Source organism: Lycorma delicatula, chromosome 9 (genome assembly GCF_047948215.1).
Source record: "Lycorma delicatula isolate Av1 chromosome 9, ASM4794821v1, whole genome shotgun sequence".
In the NCBI taxonomy this organism is placed as follows: Eukaryota; Metazoa; Arthropoda; class Insecta; order Hemiptera; family Fulgoridae; genus Lycorma; species Lycorma delicatula.
Genome location: NC_134463.1, coordinates 57,627,004 through 57,651,720, shown reverse-complemented (window position 1 = coordinate 57,651,720; position 24,717 = coordinate 57,627,004). Strand labels below are relative to the sequence as shown.

General features: G+C 33.6%; 1 protein-coding gene across 1 annotated transcript; it reads right to left on the bottom strand.

Annotated features, from left to right (window-relative positions):
• Positions 1-21,691, bottom strand: LOC142330666 (trypsin-like). Its single transcript, XM_075376111.1, has 4 exons — positions 21,536-21,691; positions 9,688-9,798; positions 6,525-6,668; positions 1-249 (listed from the first exon to the last, which is right to left on the bottom strand). The coding sequence occupies exons 1-4, from the start codon at positions 21,689-21,691 to the stop codon at positions 1-3; spliced, it is 660 nt and encodes a 219-aa protein (XP_075232226.1).
• Positions 21,692-24,717: the final 3,026 nt, after the last annotated feature.

Below are 24,717 nucleotides of genomic sequence, written 5' to 3'. Positions count from 1 at the left end.
TTAAAATATCACATATAGAGTAAATAGCAGCAATATATTTATAACAAAGAAATATTCACATTTTATTTGTACACTTTTCAGATTTGCTGAGCGATGAGTATTGTAAATTGCTAACAGAATCCAATCTCTGTAGTGATCTACACTAGTAAAAACAGTAGCTGTAAGTTTATAACTGATATCACAACTAATACCCCATGAAGTAACTCCATTCAAAATATGATTACAAACTAATGGTCCACCTGAATCTCCCTGAAAAAAACAAATAAAAGAAAAATCAACTTTAGATTACCTATTTATTAAAGTTTATCTACAACTTGAATTCCAGTAATAATGGTAATGCGATAAAAAATAAGTTATAATTGTACCATTACAGTATTGTAATAATTTTTTATAAATCTAATAAGTTATTTTCTGTTTTTTGTCTAATATTACATAATATACTAGATTTTATTTTTTAATTGTATTTTACATCAGTAACAACTTCTAAATTATGTAGAAATTGCTTTCTGTATCAGATTCTTTCAGAACTAATTATACAGCTTCTTTCAGGACTTTCATCTTTTGTGAGTGTAGGAACTGTGACTCTGGGGTTCTAAATTAATACTAACAAATACTAGATCGTGGATACCGGGGTGTTCTTTGGTGGTTGGGTTTCAATTAACCACACATCTCAGGAATGGTCGAACTGAGACTGCACTAGGCTACACTTCATTTACACTCATAGATATCATCCTCATTCATCCTCTGAAGTATTATCTGAATGGTAATTACCGGAGACTAAACAGGAAAAAGAAAGAAAAAAGAAAAGGGGTTCTTAATTGGTAGTTGCTTTTTTGTGATATATAGAGTGTGACCGCATTCATATTAAACACCAAATCTACATTAAACACTATAAAACATAAGCGTTTACATTATACAACTCATTAAATTTCTTTTTTCTTCTTCTTGCTCAAGTATATCATTGTGTCTTCCTACAGCTTAATGTTACTAAAACATATGAGACATTTACAGAAAGTAGCAGCCTGAGACCAGCAAAGCTGTAAATTAAGAAATAAAGGCTGGTTATTGAGTTTCAGTAGAAGCACTAATATCTTGAAGGTGCAACCAGGAAATGCTCTACATAACCAACAAATACTATTCTTGTAAAAAGGAGAGGGTGGAGTGCAACTGCCTGACACCTTAAAAAATTTAAATTTCTAAGGTAAGCTGCAGTATAAAAGAAGGACCTTATTTTCTGTTATCAATTTTAATAAATTACCAAATCATTTGAAAAATCTTCCCTCAAATTAATTTAAAAATATGTTTAAAAGATTTTCTTTTTGGAAACAATATTACTTTATCCATAAACTAGCCTGGACCCACAGGGCTCCAAGTTAGCCCAGGCAAATCCTGGAGCCAACTCAGGGCTCCTTGGGGCCTCCCAGGGTGAAAGGGCTTACCCCATGACCACAGAGCTCACTTCGCTTGCCATTCCCAATTTTCCAGGGAGACTGACACCCTGGACACCCGCAGAGATTATTTCGGTCACCATTCCCCCATTGTACGTTATCCTCATGGTTGTGAGAATAATACTGATAAATAATAATTACAGTATTCAGGCTTTATAGAGACCTGAAAAAGAATCTAAATTACAAAAGATAAAATAATAATAATGGTAACTAAAGTACACACACCTTTGATGATGAAAATTTCATAACTTATTTCTCTGCCATGCAGAAATAATATAATAATGAATTAAAAGGATTAATCTATTTTTCCTTAATGAATATATTTTTAATTCACAACTTCACCCTTCTTGGGGAGCGAAGAAATAATGAATATTTTTAATATCTTAACCTTTGAGGGAGCTAGGGCCTCAGTCAATGACCTTCCATAGGATAACACGAATGTATCCTGCAGATTTGACAGTAATTGGTTGGTGGTTCTCACGTGATCCAATAATAAACAAACAGATAAACTTTATACAGAAGGGTGCAAAAGTAGGTATACAGTTATATAGTTATAATAGGTATTATAAGATTTATTATTTGTTACATAATTATTACTTACTTACTTAATTAGTAAGTTACAATTACTTATATATTAGTATTTTTCAGATAATAATGGCTAGTAATTTAACCATTGACCAATGGAAGTGGGTAGGCAAACAATACTGGAAGATTGAGAATGTTGAAATGGTTAGATGAGAAGGGCTACAGAATTTGATACACCTCTACCAAGTAGACTAACAATTTACAGATTATACAATAAATTTGATGCTACTGGCTCCATCTATAATGTGTCAAACAGTGATCAACTGGTCAGTGTTACTACCCAAGATAATGAAATGTTAGTTGCGCAGGCATTTATCCAAACCCCAAAAAAATCAAAGAGGAGAGCTTCTCATGAGTTAGTCATTCCACGAAGATCTTTGGTTCTTGCAATGTTTAGGTTTGAAAATGTATCAGCCAAGATTACTTCATGAATTATTAGAAGATGATCCAGATTGACGAGTACAATTCTGCGAGGTAATGTTGAATGCAGAAAGACAAGGGGCTGTCATCATTCACAAAGTGTCTTGGTCGATGAAGCGATTACTAAATTTTCAGGCGCTGTTAATAGGCATAATTGTATTTATTATGCCAAGAGAAAACTCCCATGTAACACTTGAACTAACAACTGAATCAGCCTGGAGTTACAGTTTGGGCGAGCCTTTCACAAAAAGGAGTCATTAACATGCTACAGGGCACAGTCGTTCCACAATTACAGCAACAACATGAAAATGACGAGTTCTACCTGCAGCAAGATGAAGCTCCTCCCACTATACTCAAACAGTCCGAACATTTCTTGATAACACATTACCCAATCGTGGATGGCCACCATGATCACCAGACCTCACCTCAATGAACATTTTCTTTTGGGGTGTTGTCAAAGATAAAGTGTTTTTGCAGAAACCCCCATAACAAATTTCATAAAACCACGTGCCAAGAAATTAATAATGATAAAAACCTCTGTGCAAAAGTGTGCTTGAGATTAGAAACTAGACTGAAGGAATGTCTAAATGCTGAAGGCTAGCAATTTGAACACCTCACAGATTGTACTTAATTGTAATTATAATTCTGATCATGTCCTCCTAAAGGTACTGTTATGTTTCATAATAAATAACACATTATGTATAAAACATTGCAACTGCTAATAAAGAAAACTCTAGAACTCTACAAATGTATACCTACTTTTGCAACCCCCCAATGTATATATATATATATATACACACACATACATATATATATATATACATTTCCAAATAACTGTGATCTGTTAGATTGAGATTGTACCTTTAATGCATGTGCAAAAGTTAGCCTTCAACCTGCTAACAAATACCCTGTTTAAATTTTGAAAAGCGGCTTATTGTTTGCAGAGCTATTATATGAGCACACCATTGTACCTTTCAAAACAGCAACCCAGGGGCACCACATTTGTTACCAATTGATGGTGATGATTGGTCTAACCTCCCATGAGGTCCTCGTATACCTCACCACTCTAGTCAAACATGCAATCCCCACGGATTGCATGTTTGACTAGAGTGGTGAGGTATACGAAGGGCTCTCAATGGGCTTTCTGTGGAGAAAGCCCATTATTGTTAAACAGAAATTTTTTAGTTTATTTAATATTATTTTATTTAACATAAATTTAATTCTATTATTTTTGTAATATTATTCATTTGAATCATTTAGTTGAAACCCAGCTCACATAGTGACAGCGAGTCACAGTTCATTTCAATTCAGTTCAATTCAATTCATTAAAGTTTGTGCTTCAACCGGAAAATTTCCACTACTATATATATATATATTTTTTTTTATTGATTTTTCATGATGAAATAATCTAAAAACCTTCTCAGTTATGCCAAGAAACATGGGTAAAAATTTAGTTGTGATTGATCAAGTAGTTTTTTTGTTTATCCTAAAACAAACAAAAACCCTTTTCCTCTTTATATAATAGTACAAATTTTAAATGCTGCTAATCAAAAAAAGAAAAACCATTTTTTTCATTCCATTTAAAACGTACATAAGTATGTGGTCAAATCTTCAATAGCACCTTTTGAATTGTGAATTATTTTATTATATTTAATAATTATAACATATCATGTGTTTATATTTAAATAATTAAAATGGAACTTATCTATTTTTTATCTTATAATGTGTGTTTTATATTTATAATTTACCTTATAATGATGAGATCTATATAATGTATTATTATGTACCAACCATAATAAGAGTTTTATTTTTTCTTGAGAGATTGAGTCCCTGGTCCTTCAACCTGGTGCAGGGCATTAGATTAATCTTGGGGCAGGGCAGTAATTCTGTATAGTAAAAAAAGGTTGTCACTGAAAGTAATGCTATGGCTTGGATTAGGCACAGGAATTAAGAATATTTTTTAAAAATTGATCACGTGATCACAGAATATGCAACTAGAAGGGAATTATAGATTTGAACAGGGATAAACTGATTATCAGCCAGGACCAATGTTGGGTTTTAGTGCAACAAAAATTATGCTGCTCCTTCTTCAGTGGAGTTAGTGGGAGCACCGTTAACGCACTGATGTTAACACAATTAAAAACACCCTTCATTATATAGTTAAATATTGTATTTGAAAATTTTTTTTTTTTTGTAATTAATTATGTCTGAATGTTCACATAATGAGACAAATAAGAATTATTTTTAAAAAAATTACTTGCATATTACATAGAAATTTTATTTTTCTAAACATCTGTTCAACCATGTTAAGATATTTGTTTTTATTTGTTATAATTAAAATTGATATATTGTGTTAAGTAATGGGAAAATCAATAACATGAGCGATTTTAAAAACTTAACTATTTTTAAATTATACATTTAAAAAAACCTTTTACTACAAAGATTTTTTTTTAGCATTGAACTGCACCATAAAATATTCTATCCTGAAACCATTTCAAAACATACATCCTGAAGGTGGCCAACATTTCAAAACACACACATTCTTCAAGTTTTTATGTTTTCCGTCATACTTCATAACAGATCGACACGAAATAAGAGATAAATTTTTCCTTGATTGCTTCAACTTCTCATTTGTGTGGAAACAATAATTATCAATATCACTCTGATTTGATGATAAAGAATTTCCATCCATGACCTTAGAGAAATATGAGATGATTAAAGGATGTCATTGTAAACCATATGGTGAGGAGTTTACTACTGTACAGTGATTCTAAATAAATTTCATTAGTGTTAATTATTATCAGATACCAGAAGTTTTCTTTATTATCATATCCACATAAGTAGAATTGTAATTCGTATTCATTAGCATATTACGAATTACAATAACAGTCTTCATTCAGATTTATAAAATTCTATAGTTAATAACTGAAAGTCATATTTAACTTGATAGTGCCACTCAATACTTCAACTAACTGTCTTTCATGTAGCTCATGTATTAATTCTTGTGAAGAATTCACTGATCACTGGTGTTCAACAAGCCAAGTGAAACTGAATGACAACAGGCATACGGTTTTGGGGCTCAGTAACATACAACTCTTACAGCATCTATGTTTTCAGGAGAACCAAATGTTCATTCCTTAGTTTACCAGGCCTCTTGTTTAACGCTGAACCAGTTTCTTCAGTAGTCTATTTGCAAGATGTAGTGCTATAGGATGAAGCATCTGGATACTGAAATGCCATCGAAACAATTGCGAAGCTGTAATAATTCTTGTATATAACTTTAGTTTAAAATGCATGCTGTACATACTTCCAATTCTCCATTAATATATGGAAAGAATGGCTACTACAGAACAAAAACGATGTTTATAATCTCAGATTTAATGACTTACCAGTTATCATTGAAGTCCTTCCTATTTCTATGAGTTGTTTAGCAATGGCTTATGGGTCTAGTGTTCAGTGCTTGTATGTGTCCTTGTATCTGTAAATGAATGTGCATCCAGTAGGTTAGATATAGTACATATGTATACCCCTAGGTTGTTAGTGTCTGTTTTATTAGTTTATTGTATGATCTTGTGTGTTTTGTATGTTGTTTTAAAAGCAATATTCAGTATAACCTTTTCTCATGAAAATGCTTCTCTATTGACAGAAAATCAATAAATCAAATAAAAACAAAAATCATACAAAACTGTCAACATGTTTAGAAAAGAAGATTCCTGCATTGTTAATTTATAAAAAAGTTCTGGCTTTTTTGATAATATAAATATGTTCAAAAAAACTTTGTTCAAAGAAACTAGTTTCACTTGATTGCGGAGGTAAAAATTTATGGAACCTTAATTTTAAAAATATTCTTGCTTCATTTTAATTAATCCGTTTTTAATGATTTGACTATTTTAAAATCTTTATTTCATTAAAGTACCAATCATTTGAAACTGGTCAAATTCTAAATTCATAAAATAGAACTTTTTGTAACAATTTTAAACTCAAAAAATTGAACTTTTGTTACCTATAAAATACACTGTTAAATATGATAGAATATAAAATAAAAATCCTAAATTTCCAAATTTTACCTACCTTACATGGAACTGTGTCAACACCTATAACACATAACATGCTTTTTTCATAAAATGGTTCATTTTTATAAAATGTTTTACAAATGTTTGGATTTCTTATGTGCACCTTAATTTTTTGAAGAATATTTGAGATTTGATGCTGATCCTAAAAAAAAGTAACAATAATATTAAAAATAAATAAAGCCACTTATTTTTCTACAACTTCACTTTTTAAACATTTACTTAAACTTAAAGAAATAGGTTTCTTAAAACTTCAGGTTTATTGGATTCTATTTTATTATCTGAAATTCTATTAACTTTAATTTAGTTCTTTTATTTAGTTAACAAAAATGTTGGAATTCTTTTTAGATTACACCATGACCAATATTATATCATGTTATTCAAAATTTTGCATTGCCAGACTGACTTCACTATCAATATTCACTGAAATTTTGCACAAAAATAATGTTTGAATTTTTACCAGACAGTGGTGGACTGACTGTATTGTAATTTAAATGAACTTTTAAAAATCAGGCATCCTGAAGCTTGAAAACCTTTCTGCACACTCAGATTTACTCTCATGTGTGTGTGTGGGGGGGGGGGGGATCTTGTTAACATTTCAAAATATATTTTTCAAATACAGAGATTATCATAGTTATATAGAAAATTTTTAAAGTTTGTTAAGTACTAAATAGTACTAACAGAAAAACTATTTAATAAAACAAACTGAAACAACGTTCAACTGGCACATCCTACGTAAACAAAACCACCTATCTGAAAAGAATTTCCCTTATTATAACGTTTTTTGTTTTTTCAAAATATCGGCTCAACTTGAAACGTGTACCGTGGAAGGACAGTATGTTTAGATAAGATTTTTATTTTTTGAAGTATAAGACCGGCCGAAATTCACTCGTAGAGGTAAAAACAGTATGATAAAAAGTGTATTAACCGTTAAAATTTCTAAAGGTGTATTGAACACTTTAAATCGGGCAGAACGAATGTCACCAGTATTAGTCATATCTGAAGACCGGTGTTAGTTTCGACTGACCCTATGCAAAATCAGATCAATGATCTTATTCAGAAGGGCAGGTGCATGGAAATTTTGGTAAATTGAATTTGTAGTGAGAGTATCAGCACTCTCCATTACGTTATCCATGATAAGAGAATTACCCCAAAATATGTTTTGGGATAGGTTCCGAAACAGTCGATTCAAGATTACAGGCACCCGACTTTTTTATTTTTTCAAAACTTTAGCGGTTTTTAGCGAAAGGTAACGTTTTTATATCGCATAAATAACTTGTGGTGAAATCTTATTCTTCATTTTGAACCTGAATCCAAAGCAAATACAGAGTACGTAATACAATGAAAACATCCGAGTTCGCTTGTTAGGAAAAAATCAAAATCTACGCTTCGGCCGGTAAATCAATGCTAATGGTGTTTTGCGATTAGAAACACCCAATTTATCAGCGAGTACTATTGTGTTAGGCTAGAAAGTAAAGTGATACCCTTAATAACGAAGAAACGTCCCGGTTCTCCATCAAAATGCGTAGAGTTCCCTGCACGATAACGCCCGCTCCTATACCACTCAAAAGACACGAGAATGCAATTCAAAAGTTAGATTTGGAGGTGCTGCCACACTCATCTTACGTCGACGATCTCGCAGCATCTTTTTTATTTTTGTTCTCAAAGAGTATTTACGTGGCACCGAGTTCGGTAACAATGAGCAGTAAACAATTTGGTTCAAAAATGGCTTAGACGTCAAAATAAAAATTCTTTACTATTGGAATAAGAACAGTCACAAAAGACGATCTAAGTCTGCGGTCGGCAACGCGGCGCCCGCGGGTGCCATGGCGCCCTCTATGAGATTTTGCCTCACTATATTACACACTTACAAAGTCCAATAGCCGTATCGGCGTCGGGCGTATGTTAAGACAATACAATTGCGCAAGCTCAGTGTCAGCAAATAGCAATCAAAGTCCATATACTGACACACTTGCTATTTAGCACGTAGGAATATTCTCGCTTCTGATAAATTAGGTAGTATGTTACCTACCATACGTATGTTACTCAGAATACGTATATTACCATACGTATTCTGAGTGCTACGTATTTTGAGTGTTATTATTACTGACTATATTTTATTATTTACGTTTTATTAGCAACCATATCACGCAAGTTATTTGCGCTTTTCACTATCAAATACGTATCGTACTGGTTAAACTGATTTTATAAATAACCCATCATGAATAATTGTAAATGAAAACGAATTTATTATTTTAATGTTGACTGGGAAGAACAATTTCGTTTTATTAACTTTAAAGCCAAATGCACCTGCTTATTGTGTAATAATAGTATTGCAGCCCAATAACTTTTGAATTTATTTTGCGCCCTTGCTCACAAAAAGGTTGCCGACCTCTGGTCAAACAGACTAAATGTAGTCGGGGATATTTTGAAATGTTAATTTCATTGTCATTACAAATTATAATAATTATAATTTTTCCACGGTCATTTGTCTAATAATTGAATGACCCTCATAAACTTTATATTGTTCACGTTTGTTAAAATCTTAATTTTTACGTGTCATGAATAAAATTTTCTTGCTTTGGTTACTCTTGTCTTTTTACGTGTGTCCTGTTTCTATGAGATAATTTACAGACGTTGATTCAATTGTTAATAGGGGTCGTATATTTTACTTGCATGTGAGGTGTATTTACATTAATTCTAACTAATATAATATTAGAGAATAATCATTGCATTTTAATTAATATGATGTAACAGGTTTTATATTTTGTGTGCTCTTTTGGAAAGTAACATTCTTTCCTAAAAATGGTACTTGGTAATAATAACTTTGTAAAATTCATAAAATTGGTACTATTTATATGATTTTTTTTATTGACTGATACATTTCAATTTTTTTCTGTCACTAGGTATGTTTTGATTTTGTTCTCTATTTTATGTAGAATATTGTCTTTAAGAACAGATGATTAAGTTTTCATAATGTTAGATATTACTAATTACAAAATCATGCATGTATTCTGAAATCAAAACATTTTATTCAAAGTAATGAACAAGTTCTTTGTTTCATTTAAGATAATTATGAATGAAGTAATGAATTTATTTATTATCCTCTTATTATACAGCCAATTTTAATTTAAAAAGATCATTTTATTTTCTTTGAAACAAACCTCCGACAAGTATCCCCAACCACTTGTTACGCACTCAGTATCATGTTCTGGTTGATTTGCTGCTATTTTAATTGGTCTAATTGTTCTACTCCAACTCAGAGGTTTCTCAAGCTGTAACATAATTAAAAATAGAGTACTAATATTATTTACGAACTACTGTTTAAACAAAAAAAAAAAAAAAAAAAAAACTATTAACTCTTTTTTATTTTTTGTTTAAATTTTTAAAAATCAGTATAGTTTTGTTTATTTAACTTAAGTGTTAACCAAGATAGTGTCATATATATTAAAATTAAACATATGAAAACCAACTGAGATAATAAATATGCAGATGGAGAGAAAAAAACTGTTACAAAAACAGTTTTGAATAGATTTTTAATATAATTTAGCACAGTTCCTTTTCTTGAAAGATTTTCGTAAAACTTTTATCAATTATTTAAACTCATTGTGGTTTTACTTAAGAATTATCATAATTAGAAAGAACTCTTGCGTTGTTCTTCGCAAGAAGGCCGACTTTTCGTTTCCGGCTCCCTCACTATTTCGTCTTCAGATTTGCAGAGTACAACGCACTACATACGTCAGATTATCTTGTAGAGCCTTCATACAAGCATCAAGTTTTAACTCTCCAAAGTGACTCACTGCATAAGCACGTATGAAAAATACACAACTTCACAGTCAACATAACCTCAATGTTGTCTGTTCTCGACTTTAAATTTATTGTAACTCAAGAACGATTCAATCAATCTTCATCAAATTTTCACATGCACAACGTCATATGCAGTACTACAGCATATCAAATTGTCAATGAAATTGATGCGGTAGTTTTGGAAATTTTCGAGCCACAACTGTTATAAATAAGCCTATATAAACAGTGTGTGTCATAAAGTTCTCCTAGGACTTTCTTGACCTATTCTACTCGTGAAAATAATGGAAAAAGTTCATATAAACATCTCCTAAAATATTTCGTTTGCTAGTTACGGCTAGTGAAAGATTTAACTCTGATTTCAGCTACCCCGCTGAAATGAGGTCGTTCTGAAATTTTACGGACGTTAATTAAGGGACAGAATTAATGATTTCTTATAGTTTTTGACCTGACAAAAGCGAATAAAATGTGTCAAAACAAAATACATTTTCATGAGGAATTAACTGTCCGCATTATGGTTACGGCTGAGGACATCCCTGAAGAACTAAAAGGAGCAACAAAACCATTACAGAAGCGTGTTGAAAGTTTCATGCTCATATCTGAACATTTATTATAAACTGGTATGTATAATGCACTTTGATCTAGTATACAGTATGTAATTAAAATTAGAATTTTTGTAATTTTTCTTTGTTTAATTCAAGTCTTCTTAGACCATTTGTTCAGAATTAACTTCACTCTATTTACTATATTTGTATTTTATATTGTATATATTTTCACTCTATAGGAGGGGAAGCTAAATCCCCTCCTATATATATATATATATATATATATATAAGCTTTCTTAACTTCCAAATTAGTGTCAATATCTGAAATAGAATGTATGAGGTGGTCAGCAATGTTAGAAAACATTAGAGAAATTAACTCTCTTAACTTTCATTAACAGTGAATAGCTTCTTTTTAATTTTTTATTTTTATAGTATAAATGTTCATGAAACCTGGCTTTAAAAGATCTACTAGTTTTACCTATGTAAATATCATCACAATCATTACATTTTACTTTATAAATTGTATAAATTAAATGAATGTGTTATTGTTTTTTTTATATTTTTATTTATTATACTTAATTTTTAATTTTTAGTTTAATATGTAATTTAACAATAAATATTTCATAAAAAAAAAAATCTACAACTGAAGATGCAGGTTGCCACAAAAGCATTTTTGTAGAGATTGTATTAAAATAAATATAAAATAAGTTGAGTGTCATGGATGTATGAAAATTACATTTTAAGTGATGGTATTTTTGTACGCCTCATACCTCAAAACAAAGAAAATTAATTTTCACCCGTCCCACCTATTCCAATTAAAATAAAATAATTATGATTAAAATTAAAGTAATGAATTTATTGATTATCCTCATATTATACAGCATATTCTAATTTAAAAGGATTATTCATTTTTTTGTAAAAAATCCTCTCTAATATGTATCCCCAACCACTCGTTATGCAATCAATATATATTTTGGTTGATTTGTTGCTAACCAACATTCAAAAGATGAATGTTGGTTTTCTTTCCATTCTTGTTAAAATGATGAAGGATTGTTTCTTGAATTAAAGATATTTAAAAAAAAGGAATAGTAAGTAGCTAACAGCAAGTAAAAAGAAAAATGAAATCATATGGATTACTTATGCAAAATTTAAAATGTGTATTCTCAATAAGTGTATTATCATCACACAGTAAATTCTACTTTTATTATTACTTTTTATGTTAATGACTATTGATGTGGGGATCCAATATATGTAAATAAACTTACACTATAATATATAAACATCAATCACTTCATCTGTTGTCCAACTACACTGAAGTCCAAATAGAATATTTTTCAGTAATATTTTTCAATAATATTCCCTGAACCTGTAATATCTTGATAACTACAGAAACCAAGATTGCTCTGTACGAAATTGTCACATTTTCAGGATGAATTTAACTGACAAGCATGTAAGTAATACTATGCTTCAACAAACTTTCCATTCTCCTGAATGAATAGCAAAAGCAACATTTATGACTATTTTACCTATAAAAATATTAAAAATTGGTTTATTTTTAAAAATATTATAGACATAATTTTATGAATAATAATTATTCAACTATGAAATATTCTAATATTTTGTGATGTTAGACTGTCATCTTTTCATTCAATAGAGTGTTTAAAAAAGGATGTAAACCATAATAGACGTGTTATTATTTTGACAGGTTTATTATGATTTCACCCTGTTCGTGGTGAAATTGAGTTCATCATTTACAGTTTTATAAAATAAATAAATAATCTATTACACAGCGGTAGGAAATTGCACATTAAACATTCTATTTTATGTGTGTATTTAATTACTGTGAAAATGAGAATTTTGACCACTATATTCAGCTACTTGTGACCCAAGTGGAACCAAGCCTCATCAAAAAATAAATAAAATAATAAATATTCAGCATCTCATCCCATTTTCATTAACAAAAGATCAAAACCACAATTTTTTCACACCCTCAAGAACTACCACAATTAAAAGTGGTGATTAGTGTGGGACTTTTTGATATTTTTTTCAGTTTCACAAAACATACATATCAAGCAAGATATTGTTAATTTATGGAGAACTACAAGCTGAGAACATTTCAACAGAAACCTGTTTTTCACATGTTCAAAAAAATTCATACAAACTAAATCCAACAAATAAAATTATATAACAAATAATATAAAATTATTCCAACAAATAAAATAACATATGAGTGTGAATAACACTTATGTGTAGGTAAAATTACCTATACATAAGTAATTCCCTCTCATTCTAAGGCTTCAGTGATTTTAAAAATACTTATTATATATTATAAGTCAATCCTCTTTCCAACACAAAATATTCATCATGAATGAACTTTCAGCCTTACAACTGGAAATAAAGAAACAGGATGTTGTTAGGCAAATTTTTTCTCAATATGTTTTCAGATCACTTCCCCCATCTCACTTAGGTTAAATAAATTTAAATAAATTAGGTTCAATAAATTTTACAAGGTAGATTCAGTACAATGACTCAGACTTGGGATTTTCCATGCTGAAATATTTATATCTATACTATTATTTTTGAAAAAATATACCTATCTAAGATCTCAGAATCTGCAAGTAGAGTATATTAGTTTTTCGGCAAGTGTTTGGCATTACTGCTTGAAGAGCTTGTGAATTGAGGGTAATATTAACAAAAAAAAAAATTAAGTGCTTAAAATTTAAATGGAAATCCCTTCTAATATTTTAATGTGCTATTTTAACCAAAATAAACGTTAAGTGAAATGCTGGAAAAAGTGACACACATTGTGTGTGTGTGTGCATGCATGAAAATGCATGTGTGTGCATATATATATATATATATATATATATATATATACACGTGTGTGTGTGTGCATGTGTGTACATGGGCATGTTATTACTTAAGTCAACTATATTAAAATTTATGTCATATTTAGAATGAGGTTAATATGAAAACATTGTAACAAGAGTTTTAAAAGTCCATGAAGTTTATGTATTGTTTTTTTTCAGTGTTCTGACTGTAATTATTTGTTTTGAAGGTTGCATTGTACCCAGATTGTTTAAAAATGTGAAATATTTTTTCTGATATATATAATTTGTTTTGCTTTTCTTTCTTTGTATTTCTATTGTGAAGGAGTGTGTCGGTGAGTGCATTGTTATGTATACAATAATTTATAGTGCAAAGCAATACAACCTCTTAAGATTATATGAATGTGGAGAGTAATCTGAGATTCAGACTTTTTAATCTAGATAGTTTGTATGAAGTTGTGGGTTTTGAGAAATTATGAATGAGTGTTATATCATTGTTGGTTTTCCTTTTTTCTGGCAGTTAAACCAAATATATGTACAGTATTTGTTTATTTGAATTCCATTGTAAAGTTGTATTTTGCCTAAAATGCATAAAGTATTTTTTTAAAAATAGAATCCAATACCAATTAAAAATCTCATACCAGTTAAAATTAAATCTCACTGATCGTATAAATATTTTTCATTCCTACAATCTTTTGGTATAACTGGGTGTTTTTATATTAATTTAGTCAAAAGTACAGTGTGTTCAATTAAAAGAGGTCCCATCACTTAGTAGTTTATACCAAATGCATATTTTTATTAAAGTGTATATATTAGTGTGAGATGAGCAAGATAATTTGGAAGATGTTGGTCGACTGGAGTAGGAGTGGGGAGGTCTAGTTACTGAATGCACATTTAAGTACTGCCAGTCTGTGTCAAACATTGGCTTTTATACAAGGTTGCATAATCATGTGTTGTTTGTTAAAATGCAGTTAATATAACTGTTGAAGAATACATACTTGTGATAGAAACTTATTTAAAAACAAAATCTCATGTTTGTTTTTCAAAAAAAACAAACAAAAAATTTGAAAAGGAAGCATGAGTGAAAAGCATTATTCAGAAGTGTTAAAAAATTTTGTGAAACAGATTCGATGTTAGAAGAGACAAGTTCCTGAGGAAGGTCAGTTTTAACAATGCAGGTCATACAGACATAAAGTTGGCATTAACAAGATCTCCTCATAAATCATTGCAGAAACTAAGCCAGGAAAAAACATTTCACAAGGTTCTGCCCATACTTCAGTGAGGAGAATGTTGAAATGTTATCTGTATTAAATGCAGGTTTTCCATGATCTATGCTAAAAGGGTTCACTACTGTCAGTGGTTCAAGAACTTCATTAGAAGCAACATTGGCATTTTAGTTGGTTTTTTCACAGATGAAAAGTAGTTTCAGCTTTGTAGGAAAGTTAATAATCAGAACTATCAGACCTTTTTTTTTTCTCTCAGCTCCCCTGGGCCGGACCTACTTGTTGGTATTACGCCCCCCAGGGGAGTGTCTTTAAACTCAAATAGGCTTCCCCACCTACTGGCTATATACCGGCATGGCAGGTCAGCCTACCGGTTAGCTCTTTTTGAGAGTTCTTTATTAATATTGCCCTTTTGGACACCAAGCCACACTCAGTGGGCCGCGATGCGGCGCCGGGTCCCTTCGGTATTCAGTGTGCTGTTACCTGACTGTTACCCGTGGAGTCCTTGGTGGCTCATCAGTGCCAACACACCGCAGCAAGGCTGCGGACCTCACCAGCAAGGCTGTCCACCCAGTCCTATTCTAGCCAACACCTTGTCTTCTCTCATCGGAGTATTTCTGTAGTACGACTTGTCTAGCAAAACTAGCAAATTTATTCCAGTTTAACTCGCTTCTTAGCATGTATTCTATTGTTGTCTCTGGAGTTATACCTGTGAGTGCCTTACTATGTCTAAGTGTGTCCCCCCCTATTGCACTCAAAAAAGATGTGCTCAGCATCATCTATCTCGTTGCAGTAGTTGCAAATTGGCTCTTCTCTCTTGCCTATTTTGTGCAGGTAGTTATTGAAGGAACCATATCCTGTAAAAAACTGCGATAGGTGATGATCAATCTCACCAAATCTTCTCGACAACCATGGCTTGATGTTGGGGATGAGGGTTCTCGTCCATCGACCCACACCTTCCTGCGACCATCTTTCCTGCCAGATATTATAAACAGCATCCCTGACCTTTTGTTCTGGCTTGCCTTGTGCCCTCTCCACCCTCTTTTTTGCGATTAGTTTCAATAGGAGTTGCACCCGATAACACGCACAGGGCGGCATAGGACACTGTCCTATATGCGGACACAACATTTAGGAGCACACACCTGTGCGTCTTTGCTAGTCTCTCCTTGTTGCGCCTGATGGCGATAGAGCGCCACCAGGCCGGAACGGCATAAGTAAGCGAAGACACGATGGTGGTCGCCAGTAAACAGTGCTTTGAGGCCCGAGGGGCATTCTGCGATGACATAATGATGTTTAGACTTTTTATCATCCTTTCTGCCTTGTTGCATACATTGACTATGTGCTCGGTGTATCTACCGTTTTTCTGGAGGATAACTCCTAAATACTTGATGTTATTCACTTCTTCTATAGCATGACCGTTGATAGAAATATTGAACGGTTCTAGCACTCTTCTACCCGTACAGGCAATACACCGGCATTTTTCCGTAGACAGTTGCAGACCCCTGGACCTCAACCACTCCTGTATAGTGCCTCTCCCGCACCTCCAAGATCGTCCTTCCTTCTATGAGGACTGCAAGGTCATCTGCATAAGCCAGGACCTGGACGTCGACAGGAAACTCCTTCTGAAGGAGTTCATCTATAATCACCAGCCACAACAACGGCCCCAGAACAGAGCGCTGCGGAACTCCACCGTGCATTTGAAAATGTACTGTTTCTCCCTGTGCTTCTACCAGACATCCTCTGTTGGACAAGTAGCATTCAATTTGTCTACACAGGTACGGCTGAGTCCCCTAGCCGCAACTGCGTCATTAATGTGACCCCAACCAATAGCTCCGAACGCGTTTTTTATGTCTAGTGACAGCATCAGTGGAATTCTCCTGGTTCGCCAAGTGCCTCTCTTCACCTTTCTTCGGCCCATCCTGAAATTCAGCAGATGGCCTGCACGGTGGATCGCCCCCCGCATAAACCCGTACTGGTTAGGACTGATTTCGGCTCCCTCTTCTAGTTCTTTGATGATGCGGCCAGCCAGCATCTTTTCTACTAGCTTCCCCATCATGTTAAGGAGGCTCAGGTGTCTATAGGTTATATCTTCCTCCGAAGAGGTGCCTTTAGGTAGGAATACCACTCTGGCCTCCTTCCAGCAGTGGGGAAGTCTCCGTTCTCCATGCCGTGGTTGGCAATCTCGAGCATCTCCCAGGGAGCCTTCCGAACCAGCCCCTTGAACACTGCTGCGGGAATCTTGTCCGGGCCAGGACTCTTTTTGGTTGCCAAACTCCTCGCCGCAAGTTGTAGCTCTTCCATGGTGAATCTTCTATTGTTGCAAGCTGTGGATCTCACGATATCAGGCACTGTATGCGGGAACAACCTGGCTACCTCCATTGCAACACTGGTCTTTTTGAGAATAGGCATACGTCTCCCGAACCTTTTGGTCACAATACGATATGCCTGGCTCCAAGGATTGCTGTCAAGCTCTTCGCAGAGCCTGATCCAGCAATCCCTTTTACGTCTCTTAATAGCCTTATTGAGCATTCTTGCCTCGAGGTATCTATTGGCTATTTCCTGGTACCCTTCTCTGTTATTTCTAAGAATACGTTGTTTCTTTCTCCTAAGGGACTTCAATGAGCTCTTGTCTCATTGCTTCAATTTCAGCAGTCCACCAATATACGGAGTGCCTCCTTGTATTGTTAGCTGCCATTCTGTCCATTTCCTGCTTTATTACATCAGATAAAGCCTCAGGTGATTGTTGATGTCTATCAGACAGTCTACATGCAGTCCTGTTGACGATTTGCTCTATTTGTTTTGATGAGAATCTCGGTGGGGGGGAATGCACTTCTCGCCTGAAATCCACGTCTTTCAGATCCAAGATAGGAGCGCGCTGGTCGCTCGCTATATCTTCTGAGAGAACCATCCACTGGTACTGATTCCTCCTCCACCTACAGTCCAGGATGGTGAGGTCAAGCACCGACCGATGACCTCTCACTACGTACGTGGGTGTGTCGTCATTAATGTAGATGCAGCCGGCAGTTTCCATGAGATCGGCAAGTATCTGTCCCCTCCTGTTGGTGTGTCGACTGCCAGCCGCCACCATCTTGCTGTTAAAATCACCCAACATTACGATCCTCTTGGTTGAATTGATAATCACACCTTGTAAAGTGTCGATGAAGTTAGTCAAGTCCGCGATCGCAATGTACACACTCACTAATAGAGTTGTTTCGGTCTCAACAGACACCATGCCACTACCTCTAAACTTGAAACTCCATTGTATACTATGACTTACGTCCATAATGGCAACATCTCCCGACATATCAACAGTCCATTCAAGTTTGGCAGCTTCATATTTATTGGGTTCGGTGACTACAAGGAGGTCTACGTTCTTGTCTGCAACAACACGACTGATTAAGTCGTGAGCGAGAATACTCCTATTGGCATTCGCTAACATGGTCCTAATCATGCAATTTTTTCTTACATTGCCATGCTCCAGTCCTGTGTTCACCGCTCTTACAATCGAGGCATTGCTTAGGTTCCAGGCAATCCACTATCTTGTGACCTCTGCTACCGCAGTTGAAGCACAAATCGAGCCTATCTGGTCCCTTACACTCGTGCCTTCTATGGTCCGTGCCCCAACAACGGTAGCACCTGTCTTCATCTTCCCGGATGTACGCACTGCAACTAATCCATCCGATTCTTATTCTCTCCTCGACCAGTTTGCATGCCATTTTGTAAGAGGTCATGACCATAATATTTTGTGTCTCACCAAAACCTCTCCTCATGGATGTTATCTTGATTTCCTCGCTAGAACCCACGCGATTTATAATGGCGGCCATAACCTTTTGCTCTGTTGTGTCATGCTCGACATCTCGGATGGCACAACAGTTCTCTTTCCAGCTTTGCTTTTTATATCAACGTGAAGGTCGGCAGCCTTGTCCTTCAGGATAGATGTAAATTGTTCCGCTTTCTCTGCACCCTGTATCCTAACATGGAGCTGGAGCTCCTCGTTACGGCCCTTTTGCAATGAGATGACGTTATTTGCCTCCTCACTGGTAACAGCACCCATCGTTTGCCCTACGTTTTGCCTTCTGCCTTAACAATCACTGTTCGGCTTTGCTCCGCCGGTGGAGTAGCCTTCTTTATCGGGATTTGATTATTACCGATGTGCCTGCTCCCACCATCCCCTTGGAGAGTTAACACATATACAGGTGTTTCCCTTGCTCTGAAGATATAGGATATATCTTCATATGGATATATCTTCATAGATATATCTTCATATGGATATATCTTCATAGATATATCTTCATATGGATATATCTTCATAGATATATCTTCATATGGATATATCTTCATATGGATATATCTTCATATGGATATATCTAAAGATATATCTTCTTGGCAAAATTTCTCATACTGCCCGAAGGCAGTATGTACGCTGCATTTGGTGACTGGTAGCTATCTTTTTGAACGCCTTCAATAAACAAGAAAGGGTTTCCTTTCCCGGGGCTCCCGAGTCATAATGTATCTCAAATTTCTTCTTCCCATCTTTAACGATTTGGTCTCCTATTAGAGTTATTTCGTATTTTATGATGTCACCAGCTGCGAGTTTGTTACTCATATCCTGCTCACCTACTCTCCTTAAATCTCTAAGAGTGCAAGTGTCTTTGACTTCAGGTGGAAGGTCAGTGACCAACTTTAGGTTGCCCCTAAGTGAGTTAGGACACCTTTTTGGGAGGAGCTCAATGAGTTCTTCATCACTCAAATCGCTGGTCAAAATATACTCCATGTAATCGTCACCCGCAATAGGGTCCGTTTGGGTAGCTTGGGAAGTCGTTGTGTCTAGAGAGGACAGCTCGGAAAGCACATTCAGTCCCTCGTATACTCCCCTTAGATCCTGTTCATGGGTTGCAATGTAGTTATTCAAACCTGGCCTAAATGCTGTTTCAACGATATCAGTATCAGACCCAATTGGTATGCTTGACTGCTCACTGTATCGGGTGCCTCTTCTTCCTCCTCGGAATATCCTTGACGGAGCATCTTCTTCCCTTTTAGAAATGTTTTCTTTACCGTCGCCGATTTTGTCATGTTGCTGCTACTTTGGGCGGATGTCCCATCCATAGGGAGTGACCCACGTCTTCGCATGATATAATACTGTACTCAGGGGGCCGTCCCAAGTTCTATGAATACCCACTTGGGGAAGGGGCCCCAAAAAAAGTTTGGGGGGGATTGAGGGGGGTAAGGAAAATGTATGTGACCGAAAATGGGGTCAAAAAATTTGGGGGGATGGGGGGGGGGTCGGGGGTAGGGAAAGTTTTGGGACGAATTTATGTCCAGGTAGGAAGGAAATCGAGTGGGTAGTTCTCGAGATATTAGTAGAAATGTAATTCCCCTAATAAAACAGCTCTGAGGACTTAGAAAAAATCTCTACTCGTACGACGGTAATACGAGAGAATAATTACAAGTCCTTGTTTATTACAATAAACACGCCTGTATGAGCCTGTGTATTAACTTAGAAAAATTTTGCTAAGAATTGAATAATTCTAACCTCAAATTCACTATATAACTTATTAAAAACGTAGTTTTAACTCACTTGATCGTACTTAAATTAACGTCAATAACACTACGATGCACCAGAAACGTAACGTAAAAACGCATTCACCTGCTATAAATCTTCAGTTTTAGAAGGTAAAAAACATATCCACAGCTCACGAACAAAGCTGAAAAAACTCTAATAACTTTTTTAGTCCGTGTCCGAATTCCAAAAACTCACTATACTTGTCCGTTATCCTTATCACTTTAGTTCCTTAATGCTGTATCCGAAATATAAACCAAAAAACCAATCTAAAACTCTAAAAAGCGCAGAGCGGTACACAACACGTCTGTTCACAGCGATGTCCACAACTCGACTAGAACTATCAGACCTGGGCTACTGAAAACCCACACATTTTCTTTTAATCTCCCCTGTACTCACAAAATATAGGCATATGGTGTGCTGTTTCAAGACAACAAATAATAGGGCCAATGTTTTTTTGAAGAAACAGTGGATGCTGCTGTCTACCAAGAAGTGATCCAACAGTTCATAGCCTTGCTGCAAGAGAATGAGCATGATTGCTGGTTGCAATAGGACAGCGCCACTTGCAATACAGCTCACTCTACTATGGAGATTCTACATAAAAAACAGAATCTGATTTTCTTCTGGTGGCCAGAATCATTATGGCCACCAAGATCCAAAGATCTGAACTAGTCCAGACTTCTTTCTTTGGGGTTATTTAAAAGAAATTGTTTGTAGGAGCAATTCACACACACACTCACACAAAGGAATTGAGGACAAACATTACCAATCCCATCCAGTAATGAGAGTATAGCTAACAATAGTAGCTAGGAACATGGCCAAACACGTTGACAAGTGCATAGAAGCAGATGGACATCATTTTCAATACCTTCTGTATATTATTATTTGTTTGTCAATATATTATTTATAGAGTAAACTAGTTGATTAGGCCTCTTTTAAGTTGAACAAGATGATGGTGTCTTGAAATATATCTAAATTAATATGTTGTTTGATGTAAATTGTTTATATCACAACTTTAAGAATTCAACATTATAGTATAATTAATTACTTACCATAAGAACAGCGATATCATTATAAAGTAATCCGCCTGAATCAGTAAAATGAGGATGGATAATACCATCAACAATGTTAATATTGCTCAAACTTTGGGTATGATTCAGAGAAATACTACCAGCTGACACATAAAATTTATTAAATCTATCCAACATGCTGAAAATTTGTTAAAAAAATTTACTACAGTTCTTTGTATTTATATATTTATTTTATTTATTTTAATAATATTGTTCAGAATATTATAAAAGTTAAAAAATGGTAAAGCTTTCTAAAGGATATATCAAAAGTAATTAGCATCAGTGAATCAAAATTTCCAAATTTAGTTATGCAAAATTTATGAACCTGTAGTAATGAACAAAGGAAAGCAGTTGCATTATGAGTTCAACTAAGATGTACAAATGTTCATGATAAAGAGGAGTATAAATCCTAATAACCAGATAAGTGACTTTTTGAACAAATGAGTGCAAAACCCTGAGAAAATCACTGCTTTTCTGTGCAGTTTAATATATACAAGTATAAAAGGCTTGTACCTCTAAATGAAATTACTAAGAAAATGAATGACTATGTGAAATAAACTAAAACGAGTCATACAATATTCAAACAGTAATATTTTTTTTTTCTTTTGCTTCAGTTTTCTTACATGGTTTATACGGTAAGTACTATTTATCCCCCTCTTTTGGCATGTGCTTTTATACTGAAAAGAAAAAAAAAAGATTCTGCATAACTAAATTTTCTGCTTTATTTTCTTTTTGTAATTTTTGGTCATGGTTTTTGAGTCATTTCGACATAAACCTAATACCATTTCTGAAATCGAAGTAATAAATTAATAACATTATGATACCACAGAAATAAAAGTAAAATTGATCTTAGAAAACTTGGATGAATTTCCTTAGAGATAAAATTCCAAAAATTGCCAAGCCCACTTTACAAACAAATCAGTCACGTTAAAAAAATAATCAGTCATATAATTAATAATGTAGTTCAATTACCTTTAATGTACATTAATGAACTTGAGCCTACCGTTATTAAGATGTGGATAATTAATTAATGACGGATTTTCATTGATTGCTTTAATTAATGTGATTAATGACAGTCCATCTGGTGTTTCAAACCGACTAAGTGTAATGTTTATCTTATACCTCTAAGATCAGACAGATCTTACACGTAGTAGCTGCTCCTGGCTGAGTCATCTACCTTCCTGATTAAGAAGTAGTGCTGATATCATCAGCTTGGTATACTCTTACATCTACTACTTTTCCAACTAATTTATTCATTTAGTTAAATGAAGATTAAATTGGTGATAATTACATTACTATTTTTTTAAATATTTTTGAAAAAGTGATTAAAAAAGACATTATGTTCCAGAAATATGAAATACCTTTTTGGCGCAATAGTTATGTGTTTTCATTGAGTGTCTAAAGCACAAAACTTATATGATCAGTTCCCTTTTATCCCTTAAAGTTATTGTCAGCAATATGAACACAGACTGATAGTTGTATTAATAACTATAATCAAATGACAAATGGAACAAATGACAAATAGAACAGTTTGTTCTAAAATGCTTGGCAGTTTTTTTTTTAAATGACAAAAATTTTTCCTTGATTATATCTTTATTTAACCATCTGACACATCAAACAAGTAAGAACTGATCTTAGTAAGAATTATATATACAATTCTTTATGAGGTTTTGGAGGGAAAAGTTGTATTTTTTCTTGACAGATATTTTTTCTTGACAGATATAGTACTAATTAGATAATTTTTTTTAGATTAGAATAATTAATTTATTTTACTAACTTAATTAAAGAAATCCTTACACTGCTACACAATGTCCCGCTGTCAACACATGCTGATTAGTAATTATACTTCCTCCACAAATATGCCCAAAATTATCTTCTCCTTGTTTAAATCTTATTGATACCTGTAATTAAGGATAACAATATTGAAATCTGGTTGGAGTAGGTATTATATTATTTTCTCATAAGATTTTTTTTTTGTTATTATCTTTCAAATATAAAAAATGAAGATAACACACCAAAAGTTAGCTCATAAAAGAATTACAGATTACAATAAGGTCAAAATATTTGAAATAGATAAAAATTACACAAAACTTTTCTGAAAACAGTAATGTGTAGAGATCCAACATTATGAAATAGATTTATGTACTAGATTAGTCATTAATGAAAGAATTATGTAGTACTCAAAGATTAAGAAATGTTCTAAAAGTTTACTAACTTTTCTAAGGCAGACACCATTAACAATATTGCTACTGGTAAATTAACTAAAACTGATGACTGATAATGGAATGGAATGGAATGCAAAGTTGACGGGATTTTCCCTTTCTCCCTACAAATCGCAGAACCTGGACAGTGTCCCTTGCTGCCGGATGATTCTAGTATCGGGCGTGTTTAAGTGTTTATTTTTAATGACGGGTCTAAATTTTCAAGTTTTGTGTTATTTTATATTTTAAATGTTTAAAGGACGGATTTAATAGCATTATGATTGATAATAATTGGTAAAAACAATTTCATTACTTTGAAAATTGAGTCATAACATTTTATAATTTCTAAGTATCATAATTTTTCACCTTTGGGTTCAAGAAATTCTTTCTTGAATGCAAACTTCTTCAGCAGCTCATTCTCATTTGTTGGCTTTAATTTGTTCCAGTAGAAAAAAGTAAATATAATTCCCTACGTAATTGTCCTTGTTAGTTAGTAATGAAGATTCCTTCAATTATAACTTTTGAAATTACAAATTGAATCAAATTAATAAATATGTTTTTTTCCCTTGTTTTTTGTGTTCTTTCAACTATCTTCAATGACTGGTGCAACTAATCTTACCCCCTCTTTAGCTGATGTTGCTGTTTGTATTTTTATTTTTTTTTTGAAGCAGACATACATTTTACAGTATGATAAAAAAGTGTATGCATATGAATTATGTTAGTCCATTATTGTGTATTTTGACTATATATTTTATCCTGTTCTAGTATATTAAGATTTTTTCCTTTTATCTATGTGTAGGATATCAATATTAATCTGTATCTACTGAGATAGCTGATAAATGTTATGGAAGAAGATAAAGTGATCATTTTACATTTATTTTAAATCATATTCCATTTTACCAGTAATCATTATGTAGTTGCAGCAGTTTAGTTTATATTCCATGATTCCTTGTTTGATGATCA